This window comes from Pristis pectinata, chromosome 15, assembly GCF_009764475.1.
Source record: "Pristis pectinata isolate sPriPec2 chromosome 15, sPriPec2.1.pri, whole genome shotgun sequence".
Classification (NCBI taxonomy): Eukaryota; Metazoa; Chordata; class Chondrichthyes; order Rhinopristiformes; family Pristidae; genus Pristis; species Pristis pectinata.
In genome coordinates this window covers 46,117,012-46,138,417 of record NC_067419.1, presented here as the reverse complement: position 1 = coordinate 46,138,417, position 21,406 = coordinate 46,117,012, and the positions used below count along the sequence as shown (strand labels likewise).

The 21,406-nt window shown below is 46.4% G+C and overlaps 1 protein-coding gene across 7 annotated transcripts in view; it reads right to left on the bottom strand.

The window, feature by feature from the left end:
* The window catches only part of nav3 (neuron navigator 3), a 377,674-nt gene that overhangs the window by 36,150 nt on the left and 320,118 nt on the right, over nucleotides 1-21,406 (bottom strand). For all 7 annotated transcript variants that reach the window (XM_052029889.1, XM_052029890.1, XM_052029891.1 and 4 more), the window contains 6 exons: nucleotides 19,722-19,745; nucleotides 17,750-17,827; nucleotides 15,246-15,329; nucleotides 9,961-10,072; nucleotides 6,688-6,812; nucleotides 3,332-3,498 (listed from right to left, as the gene is read on the bottom strand). In XM_052029889.1, the coding sequence (XP_051885849.1) occupies nucleotides 3,332-3,498; nucleotides 6,688-6,812; nucleotides 9,961-10,072; nucleotides 15,246-15,329; nucleotides 17,750-17,827; nucleotides 19,722-19,745 (590 nt within the window). The remainder of the gene's footprint in view (nucleotides 1-3,331; nucleotides 3,499-6,687; nucleotides 6,813-9,960; nucleotides 10,073-15,245; nucleotides 15,330-17,749; nucleotides 17,828-19,721; nucleotides 19,746-21,406) is intronic.

Genomic DNA, 21,406 nt, shown 5'->3' with positions numbered 1-21,406 from the left:
TTGTGAAAAAGGACACAAGGAATATTAGCAGGAGTAGGCCACTCAGCTCCTCCAGTCTGCTCTGCCACTCAGTAAGAACCTTGGCCTCCATCTCCCTGCCTTTTTTCTTTGGAGTCTCCCTTATAGCAGTTAGCGTAACGGTATTACAGCGCCAGCGACCCCGGTTCAATTCCTGCCACTGTCTGTAAGGAGTTTGTACATTCTCCCCGTAACTGCGTGGGTTTCCTCCGGGTGCTCCGGTTTCCTTCCACGTTCCAAAGACGTACGGATTAGGAAGTTGTGGGCGTGCTATGTTGGCGCCGGAAGCGTGGCAACACTTGCGGGCTGCCCCCAGAACACCCTACGTAAAAGATGCATTTCACTGTGTGTTTCGATGTACATGTGAGCAAGGAAGAAATCTTATCTTATCTTACAGCATTCAGTCTCTTGTTCTTCACCTCATCACTGTCCTCTCCATCCCTTCCCTTTCTCTGCAACTTAAAATACATTTGGTTTCTATTTTTCCCTTGTTCTGATGAAAGTCCTCAATCTGAAGCATTCACTCTGTTTCTCTCTCCACGGATACTGCTGAGCGTTCCCAGCATTTTCTGCTTGTGTCCCGTAACTCTCGACTTCCTTCCACAGGTCCTCCCCAGGCTTCGAACGCTCGACTTATGTACGACCTGTAAGTACAGACGAGTGTCTGGGAGACCGGCAGGAATGGATTTGCCAGCTGCCACCCGGGAGCTTGGTTCGTGGCCACATTTCCGGCTTCCAGGTTACGAACGGTTCACAGGAATGGAAGCCTGCCGGAACGTGGATGGAACTGTCGTCCAAAAATCTATCTCAGCCTTAAATATATTCCATAACCCCACCTCCAGAGATCTCTGGGTGGAGAATTCCAAACCTTCACAGCCCACTGAGAGAGAAAAATTCCTCCTCATCTCTGTCTTAGATGGGTGACCCGTTATTCTGAAACCAGAGACCCTCACAAGGGGAAACATCCTCTCAGCATCCAGTCAGTCAATCACTCCTCAGAACCCTGCATAATTCAATAATTCAAATCTCTCATTCTTTCAAACTCCAGTGATTACTGCCCTAACCCCCTTCATTCTGCCTTATAAGATCCCCTTCATCTAAGGAATTAACCCAATGAACCCTCTCTGAACTGCTTCTAATCCAAGTAAGCTCTTTTTAACCAAGGAGACCAAAACTCCACACATAACTCCAGCTGTAGTCTCAACGTTACCAATTTTACAATCTTTCCTCTTCGTAATAATGGCCAACATTTAACTTACCTTACTAATCACTTGCAGTTCCTGTACACTGACTTCCTGTTCTTTATATATAAGGTACCCAGATCACTGTAGCACTTTGTTGTCCCTCTCCATTTAAACAATATTCTGCCCATAACATTGACAATTCCATTCCCCCCAACAGATGCTGCTTGACCCACTGAATTTTCCCAGTACTGTGCTTTTAACTTTTGTTCCAGATTCCAGCATCTGTCGTCTCCTGGGTCTCCATTCTATTCTTCCCCCTAGAATGTTCAAACTCAGATCTCCCCACATTATCACATCTCCATCTGTCACATTTTCACCTCCTCTCCCATCACTATCACCGCTTCCACCTCTCAACTTGTCTTCCCATTGACTTTTATACAATCAGAAAATTTGGTTACAATATACTCAGTCGCTTTAACTAAGTCATAAATGTAGATTGTAAATAGTTGAGACCTCAGTGGATACCAGTTAGGAATTGGGAAATGACCTACTTATCCCGACTCTCTGTTTTCTGTGAGTTAATCATCTACCTATGCTCATCTATTGTCCCTAAGTCCATGAGCCCTTACCTTCTATAGGACACCTTAGGGGAATACAAATATACTACATCTAGTGGTTCTCCTATATTCACCCTGCTCATTATCTCCTCAAAGAAATGTTAATACATTTGTCAAAAGTCATTTCTCTTTCATGAAGCCATGCTGAAAATGCTTAGTTGCATTATGATTTTCTAAACATCCTTAATAATCAACTACTGCTTTTCCCAATGACAGATATCGAGCTGTCCGGTCTATCGTTCCCTGTGTTCTGTCTCCTTCCTTTCTCAAATGGGGATTTTACCTTTCCTGTTCATCACAACCAAGGAACCACTCTCTCTGTTGCAACAACCACAAAAAGCTGGAGGAACTCAGCAGGTCAGGCAGCATCTATGGAGGGAGATGAACAGTCGACATTTTGAGCTGAGACCCTTCATCAGGTTCCTCCAGCATTTTGTGTGTGTTGCTCCAGATTTCCAGCATCTGCAGAACCTCTTGTGTCTTGCCTCTCTCTGTCGCTATTTCTTTGGAGACTCTTGGATGTAGACACTGGGTCCAAGGGATTTGGTCCCATTTCTTCTCTCATTAATTTTTCTCTCCTGGAGTAATTGTTCCTCCAAAAGAACGTAAGAGAATAGGAGCAGGAGTAGGACACTCACCCCTCAAGCCTGTCCCACCATTCAATATGATCATCGCTGATCTATACTGACCTCAACTCCTCTTCTAGGCCAGATCCCTGTAACCCTCAATTCCTCAATCTTTCAAGTATTTATCTCTCCACCTTAAATACTTCCAATGAGTTAGTCACTGGGTCAGAGAATTCCAGACACTCTGAAAGAAAAAACTTCTACATCCCTTGGTTTAACTGACCAGCCCCTTATCTTGTAACCATGATCAACATTCTTCTATGACACCTACCCTGTTGTCCCCTCTTGGAATCTTCATCTGCTTCAATAGAAGCTCCCTTATTTCTTTTAAACTTCAAAGATGACAGACCTAACCCGTTTAGTCTCTCATCCCAGGAATTAGTCTGCTGAATGTCCTTTAGACTGCCTCCAATGCAGTCTTCCCCAGGTTAAGGCAGAGTTCCATTCCTGAGAACTGCTCACAACCCCAACACTTCACGTCAGAAATGTGGCCACCCAGCCATATATTTAAATAAAAACCTAGGCCAACCAAGGGCAAAGTATAGTTAGACCAGGGCATTTAAACTCAACCATTCAGATATTGCTACGAACCAAGATCTCACCTGCCGTAGATGCCTAGATCCCTGCAGCCAGTCAGCTAATCCAGTCTCCCAAATGCTCGTTCATATGTACAGGCTGTACATGTGTCAGGTGTTCATAATCCAGGGAGGATTATGTAAATGCTTTCTTAGGTAAAGGGACCAAAACTGTGCACCTCACTTCAGGTATGGTCTCACCAGCATAACTGTAACAAAACTTTTCTATTTCTAAACACCCTTGCCCCTGATTATCCACTATCATCAGGATATCTTTAGCACCACTTAAGCTGAGTAATTTTTTTTCTTACGCAGATGCCGAGTGTGATGGTTTCATGCCTCCAGCCTCCGTTGATCCTTGATGGGATTTCAGTGATGACGACAGAGAAGGGTCAGGGATCTCTTCGATGTCTGAGTGGGAGAGATTAGGCTTTGAAGACTTCTTTTTACCGAAAGCTTGCTTGAATGAGCTTCTCAACTGCAAAGAGAAAAAGTCAAGCTGAAAGGCTTCCTTTGTGAATGTAGACAATGCTTGCCATCAACCCGGTCCAGAATGGACAAAGAATTCATCCAGACACACACATTCAGGACAGCTCTGTCTTAACAGTACCTCAGAGTGAGACCATAAGAGCAAAGTCCCTTAGAGTCATAGAGTCATACAGCTCAGAAACAGGCCCTTCGGCCCAACTCATCCATGCCATCCAAGGTGTCTTCCTGAGCCAGTCCCATTTGCCCACATTTGGCCCATATCCCTCTAATCCTTTCCTATCCAGGTACCTGTCCAACTGTCTTTTAAATATTGTAATTGTACCCACCTCTACCACTTCCTCTGGCAGCTCCTTCCATATACCCACCACCCTCTGTGTGAAAAAGTTGCCCCTCAGGTTCACTGGATAGAAAAGGTTTAGAGGGATATGGGCCAAATGCAGGCAAATGGGATTAGGTTAGATGAGTGTCTTGGTCAGCATGAACAAGTTGGGCTGAAGGGCCTGTTTCCATGCTTTATGACCCTATGAATATAAATATTGAGGGCACCGTCTGCTCTCAAGTGAAAGGAAAGGTCCCATAATTATACGCTGAAGAAAAGCTCTTTGGAATCATTCCTCAAAGAACATCACCAAAGATAAGCCGGCAAAACAGGTCGAGCTCAGGAAGGCACCTTGATTGGCATGGATGAATTGGTCTGTTTCTGTGCTGTACAGCTCTATGATGCCATGAGGCCAAGGGAAGGGAATTGGGGTTAACACTGGCTAGCACAGATAAAATGGGCCAAATGGTCTCCTCTGCTGTAACTTTCTCTGATTCCAGCCACTGCTGTGTTTTGTTTTTGTAATCTGGAAATGTTCATTTTTCTCTCAATGCATCACTTTGAGCCAGCAACTTGTAAAGTTCAGAGTGCACATCACTGTAACTCAATCCCAACAGTAACTGGCCAGCATCGTTGCCCATCTTTTGAACAAATCTCTGGAGGCCGTTAAGAGTTAACTACAGTGGGGCTGGAGCCAGACTGGGTAAGGATGGCAGGTTTCCTTCTCTGAAGGACATTAGTGAAATAACTTTGGGTTTTAAAGACAATCTGTTGGCTTTATGGTCACCATCACTGGATTTTTATTCCAGATTTAATTAACTGAATTTAAATTCACCAGCTGCTATGATGCAGTTTGGACTAATGCCTCTGATACCCCTGTATACTGGTCAGGTTACATAACCACTGTGCAACTGTACTCCCTGACTCTCACTTACACTGGAGTACTGTAGGTTTAAAGGGAATCTGGTGGTTGAGTGGACTGTTGAATGAAGGAATGGCACTAGGCGCAGTGATTAAACTGCCCACACTGTTGGCAGTTGAATGGGTATCAAGACTAAGAACTTGAGCATCCCTCAACACACAGTCCACTCCAAGTCAGAAGCTGAAAGCTTGCCCTGAGGGGCTGCAGTTATTGCCGAGAGAGGGACGTAATGAGGTGGCGCAGTGCACAGCGGGTCAAGCTGCTAACTCACAGCTCCAGTGACCCGGGTTCAATCCCGACCTCCAGTGCTGTCTGCGTGCAGTTTTCACGTTCAGGTGAGGGGTAGAATCTGGGGGGAGTTGATGGGAATGTGGGGAGAATGAACCAACCGACATAACCCCAATCACTACCTCAGTCCAGCAACACTGTGACCACTTTGCACTACAATGGACTTTGTTTTTTTTTGTTCCAATTGTGTGCTGTCTTGTATAATTTTGTATAATTTATGTTTAATTTATGTTTTTCTTGTGAATATTGTTTCTTTAATGCTATGAGCCTGTGATGCTGCTGCAAGTAAGTTTTTCATTGCACCTGTGCACACGTTCTTATGCACATGACAATAAACTTGACTTTTACCGCACAAGATCGCAAGAGGATGTAGAGGGTTGCAGACTCAGCCAGCTCCATCAAGGGCACAACTCTCCCCACCATCGAGGACATCTTCAAGAGGCGGTGCCTCAAGAAGGCGGCATCCATCATTAAAGACCCTCACCACCCAGGACATGCCCTCTGCTCGTTACTACCATTGGGGAGGAGGTACAGGAACCTGAAGACCCACACTCAATGATTCAGGAACAGCTTCTTCCCCTCCACCCTCAGATTTCTGAACGGTCCATGAACCCATGGACATGACCTCATTATTCCCTTTTTTTGCACTATATATTTATTTTTGTAATTTGAGGTAACTTTATGTCTTTGCACTGTACTGCTGCCGCAAAACAACAAATTTCACATCATCTAAATCAGATTATAAATCTGATTCTGATTCTAATGGTTAGCATGGACTTAATGGGAGGAAAGACCAGTTTCCATGCTGTATCCCTCTGAGATTCTACCATAGATTATGCTGCAACACCAAACATAAATCCCATGGTCTTCCACAGAGCCAGTATAAACTCTAGTGACTGACTGGACTCCACCCTAGGTTAAGTCTCCAATCAGCAGCTCCTGATAGGGAAAGCTTGTGAGATGGCACCATGGGGTGGGACAGTTGGTAGGGAGTCATAGATTCTCCAAAGCTCTTTCCCAGGAGCTGAGGGCTCCCTAGTGAGAGATGGACCTCATTCCTCTGCCTTCCTCAGCCTCCTGTAGAGACATCTTGCTTGAATTATTTAGGGTCACATCTGGATATTGTGTATCAATCTGGTTTCCCTACCAAAGGAAAGATATACTGGCAACAGAGTGAATGCAGCATTTGATTCATGGGAAGAACAAGCATTAAAAATTGTTATGGGGCTTCACAGGATAGATGTGGGGGGTGACGTTTCCACTGACTGGGGTCAAATCCTGGTCCAGATCATCTGGGACTTGTAATTCCATTGCAGTCTTCACCGTCTCACTGGACCCCAGTAATACTTCAGTGAGAAACAACCTGAAGTGCTGTAGGAAATGTTACTGGTTCACCCCCTCCTCAAGAGGTCACAGAGATTCTTCCTTGGTTGCATTCACGTAGAAAGAATTAACAAACTCCTTTCTAATATTGGGTTCAAGGAAACGGGCTCTACACTTCAACGGTCCCATAACTTGCCTGCCTTCTTGAAATTGCTCCACTTCTTTCAAATCAGGTTTTGAACAAATAATGTCTTTGAAAATGGCATCAAATGAACCTACACCTGGACCTTCTCTTCAAAGTTTAGACTGAAACTAATGAAACTTACCCAACTTTGCTTCTTCTTCTTCTTCTTTGACTCGATGTCATTCGCATTCCCGACGCTTGAGTGGCTGGTCGCACTGTTGATGCTCGAAACGCTGTCCGATGAATGTTGTCTTCTGATCCGCACGTCTGACAAAGACAAAACATTGACACCATAGAAGGTCCTATTCTTAACAGACTGAGGGCACAATGCACAAAGATGGAGGTTTCCTCTGGCTGAAGAGTCTAAAACCCAGAATCACAGTCTCAAAATGTAGCCTATTATGACTGAGATGAGGAATGAAGTCTTCTCTCATTAGGTGGTGAACCTTTGGTTGTAAGGCAGGCACAGTAGTGCAGCAGTTAGCATAACGCTTTACAGCGCCAGCGAACCGGGTTCAATTCCAGCCACTGTCTGTAAGGAGTTTGTATGTTCTCCCCGTGTCTGCGTGGGTTTCCTCCGGGTGCTCCGGTTGCCTCCCACATTCCAAAGACATATGGGTTAGGAAGTTGTGGGCATGCTACGTTGGCACCGGAAACGTGGCGACACTTGCGGGCTGCCCCCAGAACACTATACGCAAAAGATGCATTTCACTGTGTGTTTCGATGTACATGTGACTAATAAAGATACCTTACCTTATCCCAGAGGGCCACAGAGGCTCAGTCATTGAGTTCATCCAAAACATAGATTTCCAGACATTATCAGAATCAAGTGATATGGGAATGGGGCACTGAGGCACATAGAACATAGAACAGTACAGCACATGAACAGGCCCTTTGGCCCACAATGTCTGTGCTGACCATAATGCCTATTAAACTAATCCCGTCTGCCTGCACATGGTCTATATCCCTCCACTCCCTGCCTGTTCATGTGTCTGTCTAAATGCCTCATAAATGTTACTATCATATCTGTGTCCACCACCACTCCTGACAGCACATTCTAGGCACCTACTGCTCTCTGAGTTAAAAAAACTTGCTCTGCCCATCTCCTTTAAACTTACCCCCTCTCAGCTTCAACCTATGTTCTCTAGTGTTTATACTTCCAGACTCTGACTTGTCTACCCTATCTATGCCCCTCATATGTACTTCTCTCAGCCTCCAAAGCTTCAGAGGTAAGAATCAAGTTTGTCCAACTTCTCTATATAGCTGATACTCTCCAACCCAGGAAGCATCCTGGTGAACCTCTTCTGCACCCTTTCCAAGGCCTCCACAACTTTCCTGTAATGGGGCAACCAGAACTGCACACAATGCTCCAAATGTGGCCTAACGGCCACGAGCATGTTGAGGGGCCGAGTGGCCTAGTAGAGTCATAGAAAACATAGAAACAGGCCATTCGGCCCAACGAGTCATTTACACTAATTCTGCATTAATCCTTCTCCTGTTCCCATGTCAGTGTGGAGGCAGGCACAGTAGTGTAGCGGTTAACGTAATGCTATCACAGCACCAGAGACCCGGGTTCAATTCTGGCCACTGTCTGTAAGGAGTTTGTACATTCTCCCAGTGTCTGCGTGGGTTTCCTCCGGGTGCTTCAGTTTTCCTCCCATATTCCAAAGACGTACGGATTAGGAAGTTGTGGGCATGCTGTGTTGACACCGGAAGCATGGCGACAACTTGCAGGCTGCCCCCAGAACACTCTACGCAAAAGATGTATTTCACTGGGTGTTTCGGTGTACATGTAACTAATAAAGATATCTATTCTCAGGTAATCAGCCATTCCAGCCTTCTGTATCACATTTCCAGCATTCAGTTTTTCTCTCTGTACTCTTCTGAAAATTGCATTTTTTTTTGCCTTCTCCAAATTGCATGCACTTCTGGTCACCCCATTACAGGAAGGATGCAGAGGCTTTGGAGAGGGTGCAGCAGAGGTTCAGCAGGTTGTTGCCTAGGTGAGAGGGTATGAGCTATAAGGAGAGGTTGGACAAACATGGGTTGTTTTCTCTGCAGTGTCGGAGGCTGAGGGGAGACCTGACAGACGTTTATAAAATTATATTTAATCCATTTAGGAGGCTCTTAGATAGGCACATGAATATGCAGGAAATGGAGGGATATGGATCATGTGCAAGCAGAAAAGATTTAGTTTAATTTGGCATTACGTTCGCCACAGACATCGTGGGCCGAAGGGTCTGCTCCTGTGATGTACTGTTCTATGTTCTATGTACCAGGTGCTATAATTCCCCTTCCCCCAGACACCCAGTTTGTTGTTCACCATCCTTCGCCAACTGCTCTCAGCCAGTAACACAACAACTTCTGACGTTCAGTCTCTCCCGGCTGCCAATCAAAAGAAACAAAAAACCCCACAGATGCTGGAAATCTGAAATAAAAACAGAGAACTCTGGAAACACTCGGGAGGTTATTCAGACCTGTGGCGAGAGAAACACTAACGTTTCAGGTCAATGATTCCTTCATCAGGTTTTGGGCAAGGTTTTCCGATGAAAAGTCATCAACACGAATGTTTGTTTCTCTCTCCACAGATGCTGCCTGACTTGCTGAGTGTTTTAAGATAGAACATAGAACAGTACAGCACAGAACAGGCCCTTCGGCCCACAATGTTGTGCTGACATAGCTAATCCCTCCTACCTACAGAATCCCCATATCCCTCCATCTCATTCATGCGCCCATCCAAACCCCTCTTAAAAGCCGCCAATGAATTTGCCTCCACCACCCTATCAGGCAATGCATTCCAGGCATCCACCACTCTCTGAGTCAAAAACGTACTCCTCACGTCCGTTCTGAACTACCACCCTCACCTTAAATGCATGCCTCTGGTATTGGATCGCTCAATGATGGGAAAAAAAACACACATTTCACCACATTCTTGTTCCCACTCTCTCACAAACCCTCACTATCGTTCTCCTGCCCCTTGCACCTCTCTCTGCATCTTCAAACTCCTTTTCATAGCTAAATTTTCCTGGCTTCTGACGAAAGCTCATCACCTGAAACACTCACTCCATCTCTCTCTCTCTCCACAGATGCTGACTGACCAGCTGAGTGTTCCCTGCATTTTGTTTCTATGGTAAGCAGGGAGGAGACTGATTCAATGGGAGCACAGGAGACTGCAGATGTTGGAATCTGGAGCAACACAGAGAGCGCCAGGAGGAACTCAATGGGTCAGACAGCATCTGTGGGGGGAAATAGACAGCGTCGACCCGAAACGTCGACTGTCCATTTCCCTCCACAGATGCTGCCTGACCCGCTGAGTTCCTCTAGTGCTTTGTGTGTTGCTGTTGGTGAAATGGCAGAGCAAGCTCATGGGACTGGAGGTCTCCAGCTCCCCGAGCACACCGTCCTTCGCCTTTACCTTTGTTTGTGTGATCAGGGCCGTTCAGTGCTCCCTGAATGGCCGCTTGTGCTGCTGAGTTTTGTGTCTTCAGCATTTCGATGGTCTCTCTCAGTTCTGTCAGTTCCGACTCCTGCAATTAAGAAAAAAGAGAAGTGGGAATTTGATTTTGAGGCAAGGTTTTCCATTCCCACAAAAGAACACCCTTCCTAAAAAACACCAGCAGCTCTACTTTGTTGGGAGTTTGAGGAGATTCGGTCTGTCACCAAAGATCCTTACAAATTTCTACATATGTATGGTGGACAGCATTCTGACTGGTTGCAATCACCGCCTGTACGGAGACTTCAATGCACAGGATCGCAGAAGCTGAAGAGAGTTGTAGACTCAGCCAGCTCCATCACGGACACAACCCTCCCCACCATCGAGGACATCTTCAAGAGGCGGTGCCTCAAGAAGACGGCATCCATCACTAAGGACCCTCACCACCCGGGACATGTCCTCTTCTCATTACTACCATCAGGGAGGAGATACAGGAGCCTGAAGACCCACACTCAACAATTCAGGAACAGCTTCTTCCCCTCCACCATCAGATTCTGAACGGTCCATGAACCCATGAACACTACCTCGGTATTCCTTCTTTTTTGCACTACTTATTTATTTTTGTAATTTATAGTAATTTTATATATTTACACTGTACTGCTGCCACAAAACAACAAATTTCACGTCATCTAAATCAGTGATAATAAATCTGATTCTGATGAGCCTCTGGGATAATGGACATAGTAAATTCTGGACATTCATAAGGAACCTGTCCTTTCTTTCATCCTATTACATCTAGCCATAGAGTCGCACAGGACAGAAACAGGCCCTTCGGCCCTCTATGTCTATGTCAACCTTTTTGCCCTCCTACAATAATCCCATTTGCCCACATTACAGCGGTGTCTTTCTATGCCTGGCTATTTACGAGTCTGTCTAAATGTCACATCAAAGTAGTGACTGTATCTGATTCCACTACCTCCGCTGGCAGTGAGTTCCAGACACCAACCACACTAATGGATGAGCAGAGAATGTGAAATCAAATCCCACAAAGGGAGTTTGAGAATTTTAATACCATTTCAAATAAAATTTGACATCAGGCAGAAGAGACAAAAGCTTGAGAACACATACCACCAGGCTCAAGGACAGCTTCTATCCACAGTTATAAGGGTCTTGAACGGGCTACATATGCTAAAGATGAACTTTTGATCTCTCAGTCCACCTCATCATGGCCCTTGCACTTTGTCTGCCTGCACTGCACTTTCTCTGTAACTGTAGCACTATATTCTGTATTGCTTGTCCCTTGTACTACCTCAACGTACCTATGTTTGGAATGATCTGTATGGATGGCATGCAAAACAAAGTTTCTCACTGTGTCTCGGTTCATGTGACAATAGTGGACCAATGACCAATTAATTGGCCATTGTCAATTGTTCTTTTACATGTGACAATAATAAACCAATTACCAACCAAGACTTATTTAAAAGTATCTCCCAAGCCTATTGACCTCCACCTTCAAGAAAAACAAGGGCAGTAGGTGTATGAGAACACCACCACCTCCAAGTCACACACCATCCTGACTGTGAAACACACTTCTGGTCCTTTACTGTTGTTGGGTCTGAGTCCTGGAACACCTTCCCCAGCAGCACTGTGGGGCCGCTTTCACCTGATGGATGGCTGTGGTTGAGAAGCCACAAAAGTACTTTGGCTACAAGGGCAGCTCAGAGGCTGGGTATCCTCAAGCAAGTGACTCACCTCCTGACGCTCCAACACTTTCCCACCAACTGCACAGTGCAAGAGTGTGACGGAACGCTGTCCGCTTGCCTGGATGTGTGCAGCGCCAACAGCTCTCAAGGGGCTCAAAACCATTCCTGACAAAGTAGTGCTTGATCAGTAGCCTATCAACATTCACTCCCTCCACCACTAGCACACTGTGGCTGCAGTGTGTACCGTCTATAAAGTACACTGCAGTTACTCACCTGGGCTACTCTGACAGCACCTCCCAAACCCACAACCTCTACAACCTAGAATGATGAGTGCAGGTGAAGCCCACTACCTGCAGATTCTGCTCCAAATCACAGACTACCCTGACTTGGGAATAGATCACCGCTCCTTCATCCTGGCTGGATCTAAATCCTGGAACTCTCCCCCCAGCAGTACCTCTACCACAAGGACTCAGCAGTTCAAGAAGGTGGCTCACTCCTACCTTCTCAAGGGTCATTGGGGACGGGCAATAAAACGCTGACCTTGACATCCACATCCCTGACAGTTATAAGCCTTCAGGGGCAGTGAGGATATGCAAAATAGCCACATTAATGTGGTTCCATAGTGACATGATCAGAGAGCAAAGATTTCAAAGTCTACCCGAGAAAATCAAAGAATGATCTGTGATGAGACGTTGGTTTGGGGTGACTGTGATCCAGGACTCAATGCCTAAAGGGGCAGTGGAACAGATTCACCTGGAACTTTAAAAAGTGGGGAGAAATGGATAAATATGGTATCATTGAGGAGAGAAGCAGGTGAATGTAATTGGATCAAGTCAAGTGAAGTCAAATTTATTGCCGTGTGCACAAATATGGTGATGTACAGGTACAGTGAAAAACTTGGGCAGGCACGGTAGTGTAGCGGTTAGTGTAACGCTATTACGGCGCCAGCAACCTGGGTTCAATTCCAGCCACTGTCCGTAAGGAGTTTTAAAGTTCTCCCCGTGTCTGCGTGGGTTTCCTCCGGGTGCTCCGGTGTCCTCCCACATTCCAAAGACATACGGGTTAGGAAGTTGCGGGCATGCTATGTTGGCACCAGAAGCGTGGAGACACTTGCGGGCTGCCCCCAGAACATTTGATGCAAAAGATGCATTTCGCTGTGTGTTTCAATGTACATGTGACCAATAAAGATATCTTATCTTATCTTGTTTGCAGCAGCATCACAGACACATAGGTACAGACAACACACAGAACGTAAATTATACATGACAGTAAAGAAAGAGAAGAGAAAGACTGTGCCAAGCAAGGCATTAGTGTGTAAAAAAACACATCCAAGGTAGTGCAAGAGGTGGTGCGTAGTGTTCCGTTGCCGAGGTAGGGTTAGGGTTGTGCAGGTCAGTTCAAGAACCTGATGGTTGTAGGAAAGTAGCTGTTCCTGAACCTGGTGGTGTGGGACGTCAGGCTTCTGTACCTCCTGCCCGATAGTAGCTGCGAGAAGAGGGCATGACCCGGGTGGTGGGGATCCTTGGTGATAGATGCTGCCTCCTTGAGGCAGCACCTCCTGCAGACAGCAGAGCCTAATTGTGGCAACAGGCGAGTCTAATTGGATCACTCTTTCACAGAGCAGACACAGGCACAATGGGCCAAACGGCCTCCCCTCTGCCTTACCATTCAAGGATTCTATGAATGGTTGAAATCATGAGCTCCCAATGGATGTCAGTGAGAGCAGCTCGATCACACACACCTTCCCTGCCTGTGAAGTAACCGCCATTCAAAAAAGCCTTCTCATTAAGATCATTGATGTTCCCTGGAGAGCAATTGATTTCTATTCCAAACATAAAACATGCTCCTCTGCATGACCTTTCTTTCCTTCCCCCTCAATTTAATCGAGCAATCAAAGTCACATAACAGGGAGCCGCCGGGTCGAGTTTATCTCAGATTAATCACCGTAACCCTTTGGTTTCAGTTTGTGAAGTTAACAGGCTTGTTGGCACCACCTCACTCAAATAGGTGATTCTAAAGGCATAAAATGGTGGTTATTAGATCATCCACCTGACTTAGAACCCAGCTAACTTTTTTCGACTGAAGCCACGCACGAAACGCTGGAGGAACTCAGCGGGTCAGGCAGCATCTGTGGAGGGAAATAAACAGTCAATGTTTCAGATCAAGGCCCTTCTGGACTGTCCATTTCCCTCCACAGGTGCTGCCTGACCTGCTGAGTTCCTCCAGCGTGTTTTGTGTTGCTCCAGGTTCCAGCATCTGCAGCCTCGTGTGTCTCCCTTTACTCGACTGAATTTCAGTTTAGTTCAAGTTGAGTCACTGCCATTTCATGCTGCATATATCAGGAATTTCTAGACAAATGAGAGGACGCTGAGTAGAACTTGTAAGACAGTTGTGGGTTCAAGTCTTACTCAAGTCCAGTCAAGTCGAGTTTGTTATGTGCACAGGTACAGTGAGGTACAGGTACAATGAAAAACTTGCAGCAGCATCACAGGCATGTAGGTACAGACAACACACAGAATATAAATTATACATAAATTAGAGACTTGGGCACAAAAATCCAGGCTGACAATCCCACGCGGTACTGAGGGAGTGCTATATTGTCAGAGATGTCATTTTTTTCTGATGGGAAATGGTATCTCCCGTGATGAATGGTAGTGCGGTAGAACAAAGGGACCTGGAAATACAGATCAGTAGTTCCTTGAAAGTGGCATCACAGGCAGATATGGTCAAAAAGAGAGCTTTTGGCACAGTGGCCTTCATAAATCAAGGCATTGATTACAGGAGTTGGGAAGTTATGTTGAAGTTGTATAAGATGTTGGTTAGACCACACTTAGAGTACTGTGTCCAGTTCTAGTTGCCTCATTATAGGAAGGATGTGGAAGCATTGGAAAGGGTGCAGAGGAGATTTACCAGGATGTTGCCTAGTTTAGAGAGTATGCATTATGAGGAGAGACTAAGGGAGCTCGGGCTTTACTCTGGAGAGAAGGAGGATGAGAGGAGACTCGATAGAGGTGTAGAAAATATTAAGAGGAATAGATAGAGTGGACAGCCAGCGCCTCTTTCCCAGGGCACCAATGCTCAATACAAGAGGGCATGGCTTTAAAATAATGGGTGGGAAATTCAAGGGAGATATCAGAGGAAGGATTTTTACCCAGAGAGTGGTTGGGGCATGGAATGCACTGCCTGGTGCGGTGGTGGAGGCAGGTACATCAGTCAAATTCAAGAGATTACTAAATAAGCAGATGGAGGAATTTAAAATAGAGGGATATGTGGGAGGAAAGGGTTAGATAGTCTTAGGAGAGGTTTAAAGGTCGGCACAACATTGTGGGCCAAAGGGCCAGTATTGTGCTGTACTGTTCTATGTTCTCTGTTCTACATTTATGTGCCTATCTAAAACACCTCTATGGTATCTGCCTCCACCACCACCCCTAGCAGCATATTGCAGGCACCCACCACTCTCTGCGTGAAAAAGTTGCCCCCCCACATCTCCTTTGAACTCACCTTGCCCGCAATTCTTGTGAAACTTTTTATGTGAAACAAGAATGCAACAGTTGGCGGACTCACCTTCTGCTCAGCTGTCATTGTGAGGTTCTGCAGTCGTGAGGTCATGTTGCTTAAACTCTGCTCAAAGGCTGCCACAAGGTGAGCCTACAAACACAGGACAAAACGTTCAAGTGGAAGCAGAGAAACAACCAGTCTGCTACCCGTTCCTCCTCAGTAAACATATTTAGTTCTAACACCAGCTGACCTGCCCAGCAATGCTGCTCTACTCAGGGACAGTCGATGGAACATTCCCTCCCCTCTGTCTCTCAGCTCAGTAACTCAACTGAGACTTGAATCATTATCTGAGGTTTGTCATCGAGTCATAGAACAGGCCCTTTGGCCCAGCAAGTCCATGCCGACCATCAACCACCCATTTACACTCATCCAACGCTAATTCATTCTTTTTTATTCTCCTCATATTCCCATTAACTCCCCCCAGGCTCTGCCACTCACCTACACACTAGGGACAATTTTACAGTGGCTAATTAACCTACCAAATTTGGGATGTGGGAGGAAATTGGAGGATCTAGAGGAAACCCACGTGGTCACAGGGAGAACGTGCAAACTCCACACAGACAGTGCCCGAAGTCAGGATCGAACCCGGGTCACTGGAGCTGTGAGGCAGCGGCACTGCCAGCTGCGTCACTATGTCACACTCCGACTGAACTCCAATGTTCAGCAAGTCACCTAACTCTTGAGTGGAACTGCCTCAACATGAGCTTATCCAGATCTCAGCATCTTGTCTCCTCCTCTGTTGCTCTGCCCTAACTCACACCATGTCCCATCCACCCATCATCCACGTGCTCACTAACCCAGATTCACAACTCGTGATTTAACAATTCTCATTCCTGCTTTGGATCATCCTCCTGGCCTTGACTCTGCCCCTGACCTCTGAGATCTCCACATTCCTCGATTTCCATCTCTCCGCCACTTTCCATTGGATTTCCATCAGCATCAGTGCTAGTAACCTCTCCTCCAGCACCAGATACTGATGAAGGTGATCTGTTTGGTCATTTCAGCTGGACTGTGTAGAAGAATTAGGGGCTTATCTACATTTGGAAACGATCCCAGGTTTTGGTAGCTTGGTGAGTGAGTCCAGGACAAGAGGGCACAGTCTTAGAATTAGAGGGTACCCATTTAGAACAGAGATGAGGAGAAATTTCTTTAGCCAGAGGGTAGTGAACTTAGGGAATTCTTTGCCACATACAGCTGTGGAGGCCCAATCATTGGGGGCATTTAAGGAGGAGATTGATAGGTATCTAATTAGTCAAGGTATCAAAGGATGTGGGGAAAAGGCCGGGAATTGGGGCTAGATGGGAGAATAGGTTAGCTCACGGTGAAGTGGCGGAGCAGACTCGATGGGCCGAATAGCCCACTTCTGCTCCTTTGTCTTGTGATTTTGTGATTCCCAAGGAGTCTTTCTTGTGATACCTGGAGCCTCGGTGGGCATGCATGCAGGTCCTCGATCCCAAGGGACTGCTTGAGAAGTCGGCCGCATTCACTGGTCGCAACCTGGTCTCCTCTACGTAGGGGAGACCGCACTTTGGCAGGGTGACCACCCTAATTCCACTCCCTCCCGTTTCTTTCCCCTCCCCCACCCACTCCATCTGTCTGTCACCTACACACCCCTCCCACTGGGTCCCCTCCCCCAACTGTTCCCATCTGCCTCTCTTCTCCTCTCTCCTGTCGGGCAGAAGATACAAAAGCTTGAGAACACGTTCTGCCACTTGAGGACAACTTCCATCCTGCTGTTATAAGACTCTTGAACGGACCTCTTGTGCGCTAAAAGATAAACTCTTGATCTCCCAATCTACCTTGTTGTAGCCCTTGGACTTTATTTGTCTACCTGCACTGCACTTTCTCTATTACTGTAATGCTATATTCTGCATTGTGTTTTGTTTTTACGACCTCAAGGTACTTATGTACGGAATGATCTGTCTGGATGGCACGCAACAAAAGCTTTTCACTGTATCTCAGTACAGGTGACAATAATAAATCAATAGGGTAGGACTGGTGGAAATAAACACCTCCCTTATTTGGTTCCACCTTCCTCTCCTATCAGACTCCACCATCTGCAGCCCTTTGCCACCTCCACCTCTCACCTCCCGGCCTCTTGTCACTGTTCCCACTCTCCCCTCCCCCATCTGCCCATCACCCCTCCTCACCTGGATCCACCTATGGCTCACCAGCTCTTGCTCCACCCCCTCCCCTCACCTCTTTATACCGGCTACCTCCCCTCTATCTTTCAGTCCAGATGAAGGGTCTCGATTGGAAAGGTCGACTGTCCGTTTCTGAGTTCCTCCAGCAGTTTGTTTTTTTAACTCCACTCCCACTCTGTCTTCAACCTCACACATGAATGAAAGAACATAAAAATCAACCAGCAGTGGGCCATCCAGCCCTTTGGGCCTGCAATGCCACTCCTCCTTCATACACAGTCACCCCTGACCCTTCCTCCTCTACGACATCCAACCGTCTCTTTCAGAGTATAGATCTTAATGTACAAATAGGACAGATTGTAAACTTACGTTGGCTGAGAGCTGGGAGGTGAGTGTAGCAACCTTCTCTTGGGAAGTATCCAGTTCTCTCCGAAGTTTTCGGATTTGCTATTGTCAGGGGAACAATAAAACTCTTGAGTTTAAGACGGTGTCACAGAAGGATAGATTTCAGTCACTAATCCCACCCCATCCTATCAACTCAGAGAAGACTCCACAAGGAGTTCCTCATATCTCCCACTCATTTCAGCATCCTCTTGACATCCCATTTCCCTGAGGTTGTCCATCTATGTATCTGTGATGTACATTCACAGAGAGGTGGCAGAAGAACCAAAGAGGAGATGGTTTTACACAACGGGTTGTTGTAATCAGGGAGGGCGATGGATCCAGACTCAATGAAAGCTCCAAAAAATGAAGCAAATGAATAATATTCTCTCAAAGTGAGAAGACTTGGAAAGAGCCAATCTCGTTCCAGTTCAGTTTATTGCCTCATAGAGCTTCCTTTCAAAATCTGCTTTGAAAGCTTCATTCCTTTTAAATCTGGTTTCAAGGACCCACTGTATCTCTGACCACTACCTATTCACCTCACTACTCTAGTTTTAATATTCATTGCCCAGGCTTATTTACCAGTATTTCCAAAACCTTCAAACCTCACCAGCCTTAAAGGCCAGTTGTAATGGGAACACTATCACCTCCCATTGCCCCTCTACTACACATGCCATTCCTATGTGGAAAAATATTCCCGTTCCTTCATTATCACTGGGCCCGAATCCTAGATGGTTCCAACTACCGGCATTTCGTGGCAGGGACTGCAGTGATGCAGTTGGAAGACCCATCACAACCTTCTGAAGGGGCAAGCAGAGACGGACAAGAAACACCAGGCCTTCCAGTGACACCTAAAGAGCAAGTGAGGAGAGAGATGCTTCCCCTCAGAATATCTAAAGTTCCAACACTAGGCAGACCAAGACACATGCACCCATGCAGAAGAATGTTAGAACAACTTTCCACCCTCCGACTGTTCCCCTTTCCATACACCCTTCCAACCCCCCCATCACCTATTTTCATTCCTTTCCCCCTCCAGGTTCCACCCACCCACCACCCACACACTTCACCCCCCTGACCTGCCACACACCTCTCCCCCAGTGGTTCGCATCGTCACCTTCCTTCCTTATCAGGGTCCAGCACTGGTAACCCTTTGTGTTCCTGCTTATCTCCCTCCAGCAGCCGTCTCCAACCTTCACGCTGCCCCCTACACACCGGGCTCCATCCGGCCTTTTGTGGTCATCCACCTGCCTCTTGTCCCCCAGCTCCACCCTCCCCCACCTGGCTCCATCTGTCTGTCATCCCTCACCCCTCCTTGGCCCACCAATCACCCACTGGAGCCCGTCTCACCACTCCCCCTCTCCTTTTTATACCGGCCATCTCCCCTCTCCACCCTTAGTCCTGATGCAGGGTTTCAAACTGAAACATTGACAATTCCTCTCCCCCCTACAGACGCTGCTCGGCCCGCTGAGTTCCCCCAGTACGTTGTGTGTTGTTTCCAGCATCTGTAGTCTCCTGTGTCTTCCCTTTTCTGTGCCAGTCCCTGGGAAGTATTTGGGGGAAGGAGGGATATGGTAGCATGGTAGATTGGAGCAGACTCGATGGGCCAAACGGCCTACTTCTGCTCCCTTGTCTTGTGATCTTGTGAGCATTGTGGGTACATTGCTTAATTAATGCAGACACCTGACTTCCGAGTTCAAATCTCACCACACCACTGGGGAACTTAAATTCAGTTCAGGAAATTATCCGGAATAGGGACATGCACGTCCCAATTATAAAGCCAACTGTGTGAACTCTTCACCACCTTCCTAAAAGCCCTAAAGTTCTGGGGAATTTAATGGGTAATAAATGCCAGAGATGCCCAGATCCAATGCAAGCATGCAAAACGAGCGGATCTGAAATGGAACAGGCAGCTTTTAAGTCCGGAAATGCCATTGGCCCAGTACCAAAGCCCAACACTTACCTCTGAATGTGCTTTTTCTTCAGCCTGAAGTAAAAGAAAATAAAAACCTTTCATTAAACCAGAAGCAACAGACAGTTGGTGGTAATCGGACGTCGTGCACGAGAGACTTTGATATTGAAGAGATGTTTTGAAAAAAATTATATTATTCAACTTGAGCAAGACTTGATGGGTTACCCTGTTCCTATGTAACTCTGGGTTATAAGTTCCACATACCCACTGCAACTACAATGGAGAGACAGTGCTGTTGTGATTAAGTATATCTGACTAGAATCATAGCTCTGTACCCCAACAGTGCCATGAATCTAATCAGATGTACTTGAACACCACAACATGGCCTTTCAGTTGAAGTTGCAGTGTGTATGTGTTACTTATTAACTGTAGTTAAGGACATAAGACATCGGAGCAGGAGCAGGCTATTTAACCCCCTTTATCATTCATGAAGATTATGGCAAGATTTCTATGTGAAACGCCATTTTCCGCTCTGCCCCTGTATCCCTCCATTCCTCTAGTAGCCAACAATCTAGCAATCTCTGTTTTCAATGAACTCAATGACAAACCGTTCTCTCCAACCAGAGAGTTGTGGACACAGCTCAGCACATCACGAAAACCAGCCTCCCCTCCATGAACTCTGTTTATACTTCCTGCTGCCTCGGTAAAGCAGCCAACATAATCAAAGACCCCTCCCACCCCGGACATTCTCTCTTCTCCCCCCTCCCATCAGGCAGAAGATACAAAAGCCTGAAAGCACGTACCACGAGGCTCAAGGACAGCTTCTATCCCACTATTAAAAGACTATTGAACAGTCCCTTAGTTCGATACGATGAACTCTTGACCTCACTATCTACCTCATCGTGGTCTTGCACCTTATTGTCTGCCTGCACTGCACTTTCTCTGCAACTGTAACACTCTATTCTGCATTCTGTTATTGTTTTCCTTGTACTACCTTGATGTACTGATGTGACGAAATGATCTGTATGGATGGCATGCAAAACAATGTTTTTCACTGTACCTCGGTACATGCAACAATAATAAACCAATTTACCTATTTAACACCTCAACCCCACCAACCCTCCCTGAAACTTAAAGCTAATTTGTTTTCTCTCTTTCACTGCTCTGATCAAGGGTGATCAACCTGAAACCCAGACAAGTAGGTAAGGTGGTAAAGAAGGCATATGGCATGCTTGCCTTCATTGGTCGGGGCATTGTATAAGACTCAGGAAGTCATGTTGCAGCCGTATAAAACTTTGGTTAGGCCGGACTTGGAGAACTGTGTGCAATTCTGGTCACCCCATTACAGGAAGGATGTGGAGGCTTTGGAGAGGGTGCAGAAGAGGTTCACCAGGATGCTGCCTGGATTAGAGGGCATGAGCTATCAGGAGAGGTTGATCAAACTTGGGTTGTTTTCTCTGGAGCATCGGAGGCTGACAGGAGACCAGATAGAAGCTTAGAAAATTATGAGAAGCATAGATAGGGCAGACAGTTGGAATTTTTTTCCCAGTGTAGGAATGTCAAATACCAGAGGACATGCATTTAAGGGGAGAGGGGGAAAGTTTAAAGGAGGTGTTCGGGGCAAGATTTCTACACAAAGAAAGGTAGATACCTGGAACAGGCTGCCAGGGGGAGCAGTGGTGGAGAAAAACGTATAGTCAACGTTTCAGGTCAGTCCCGAAGAAGGGTTCTGACCC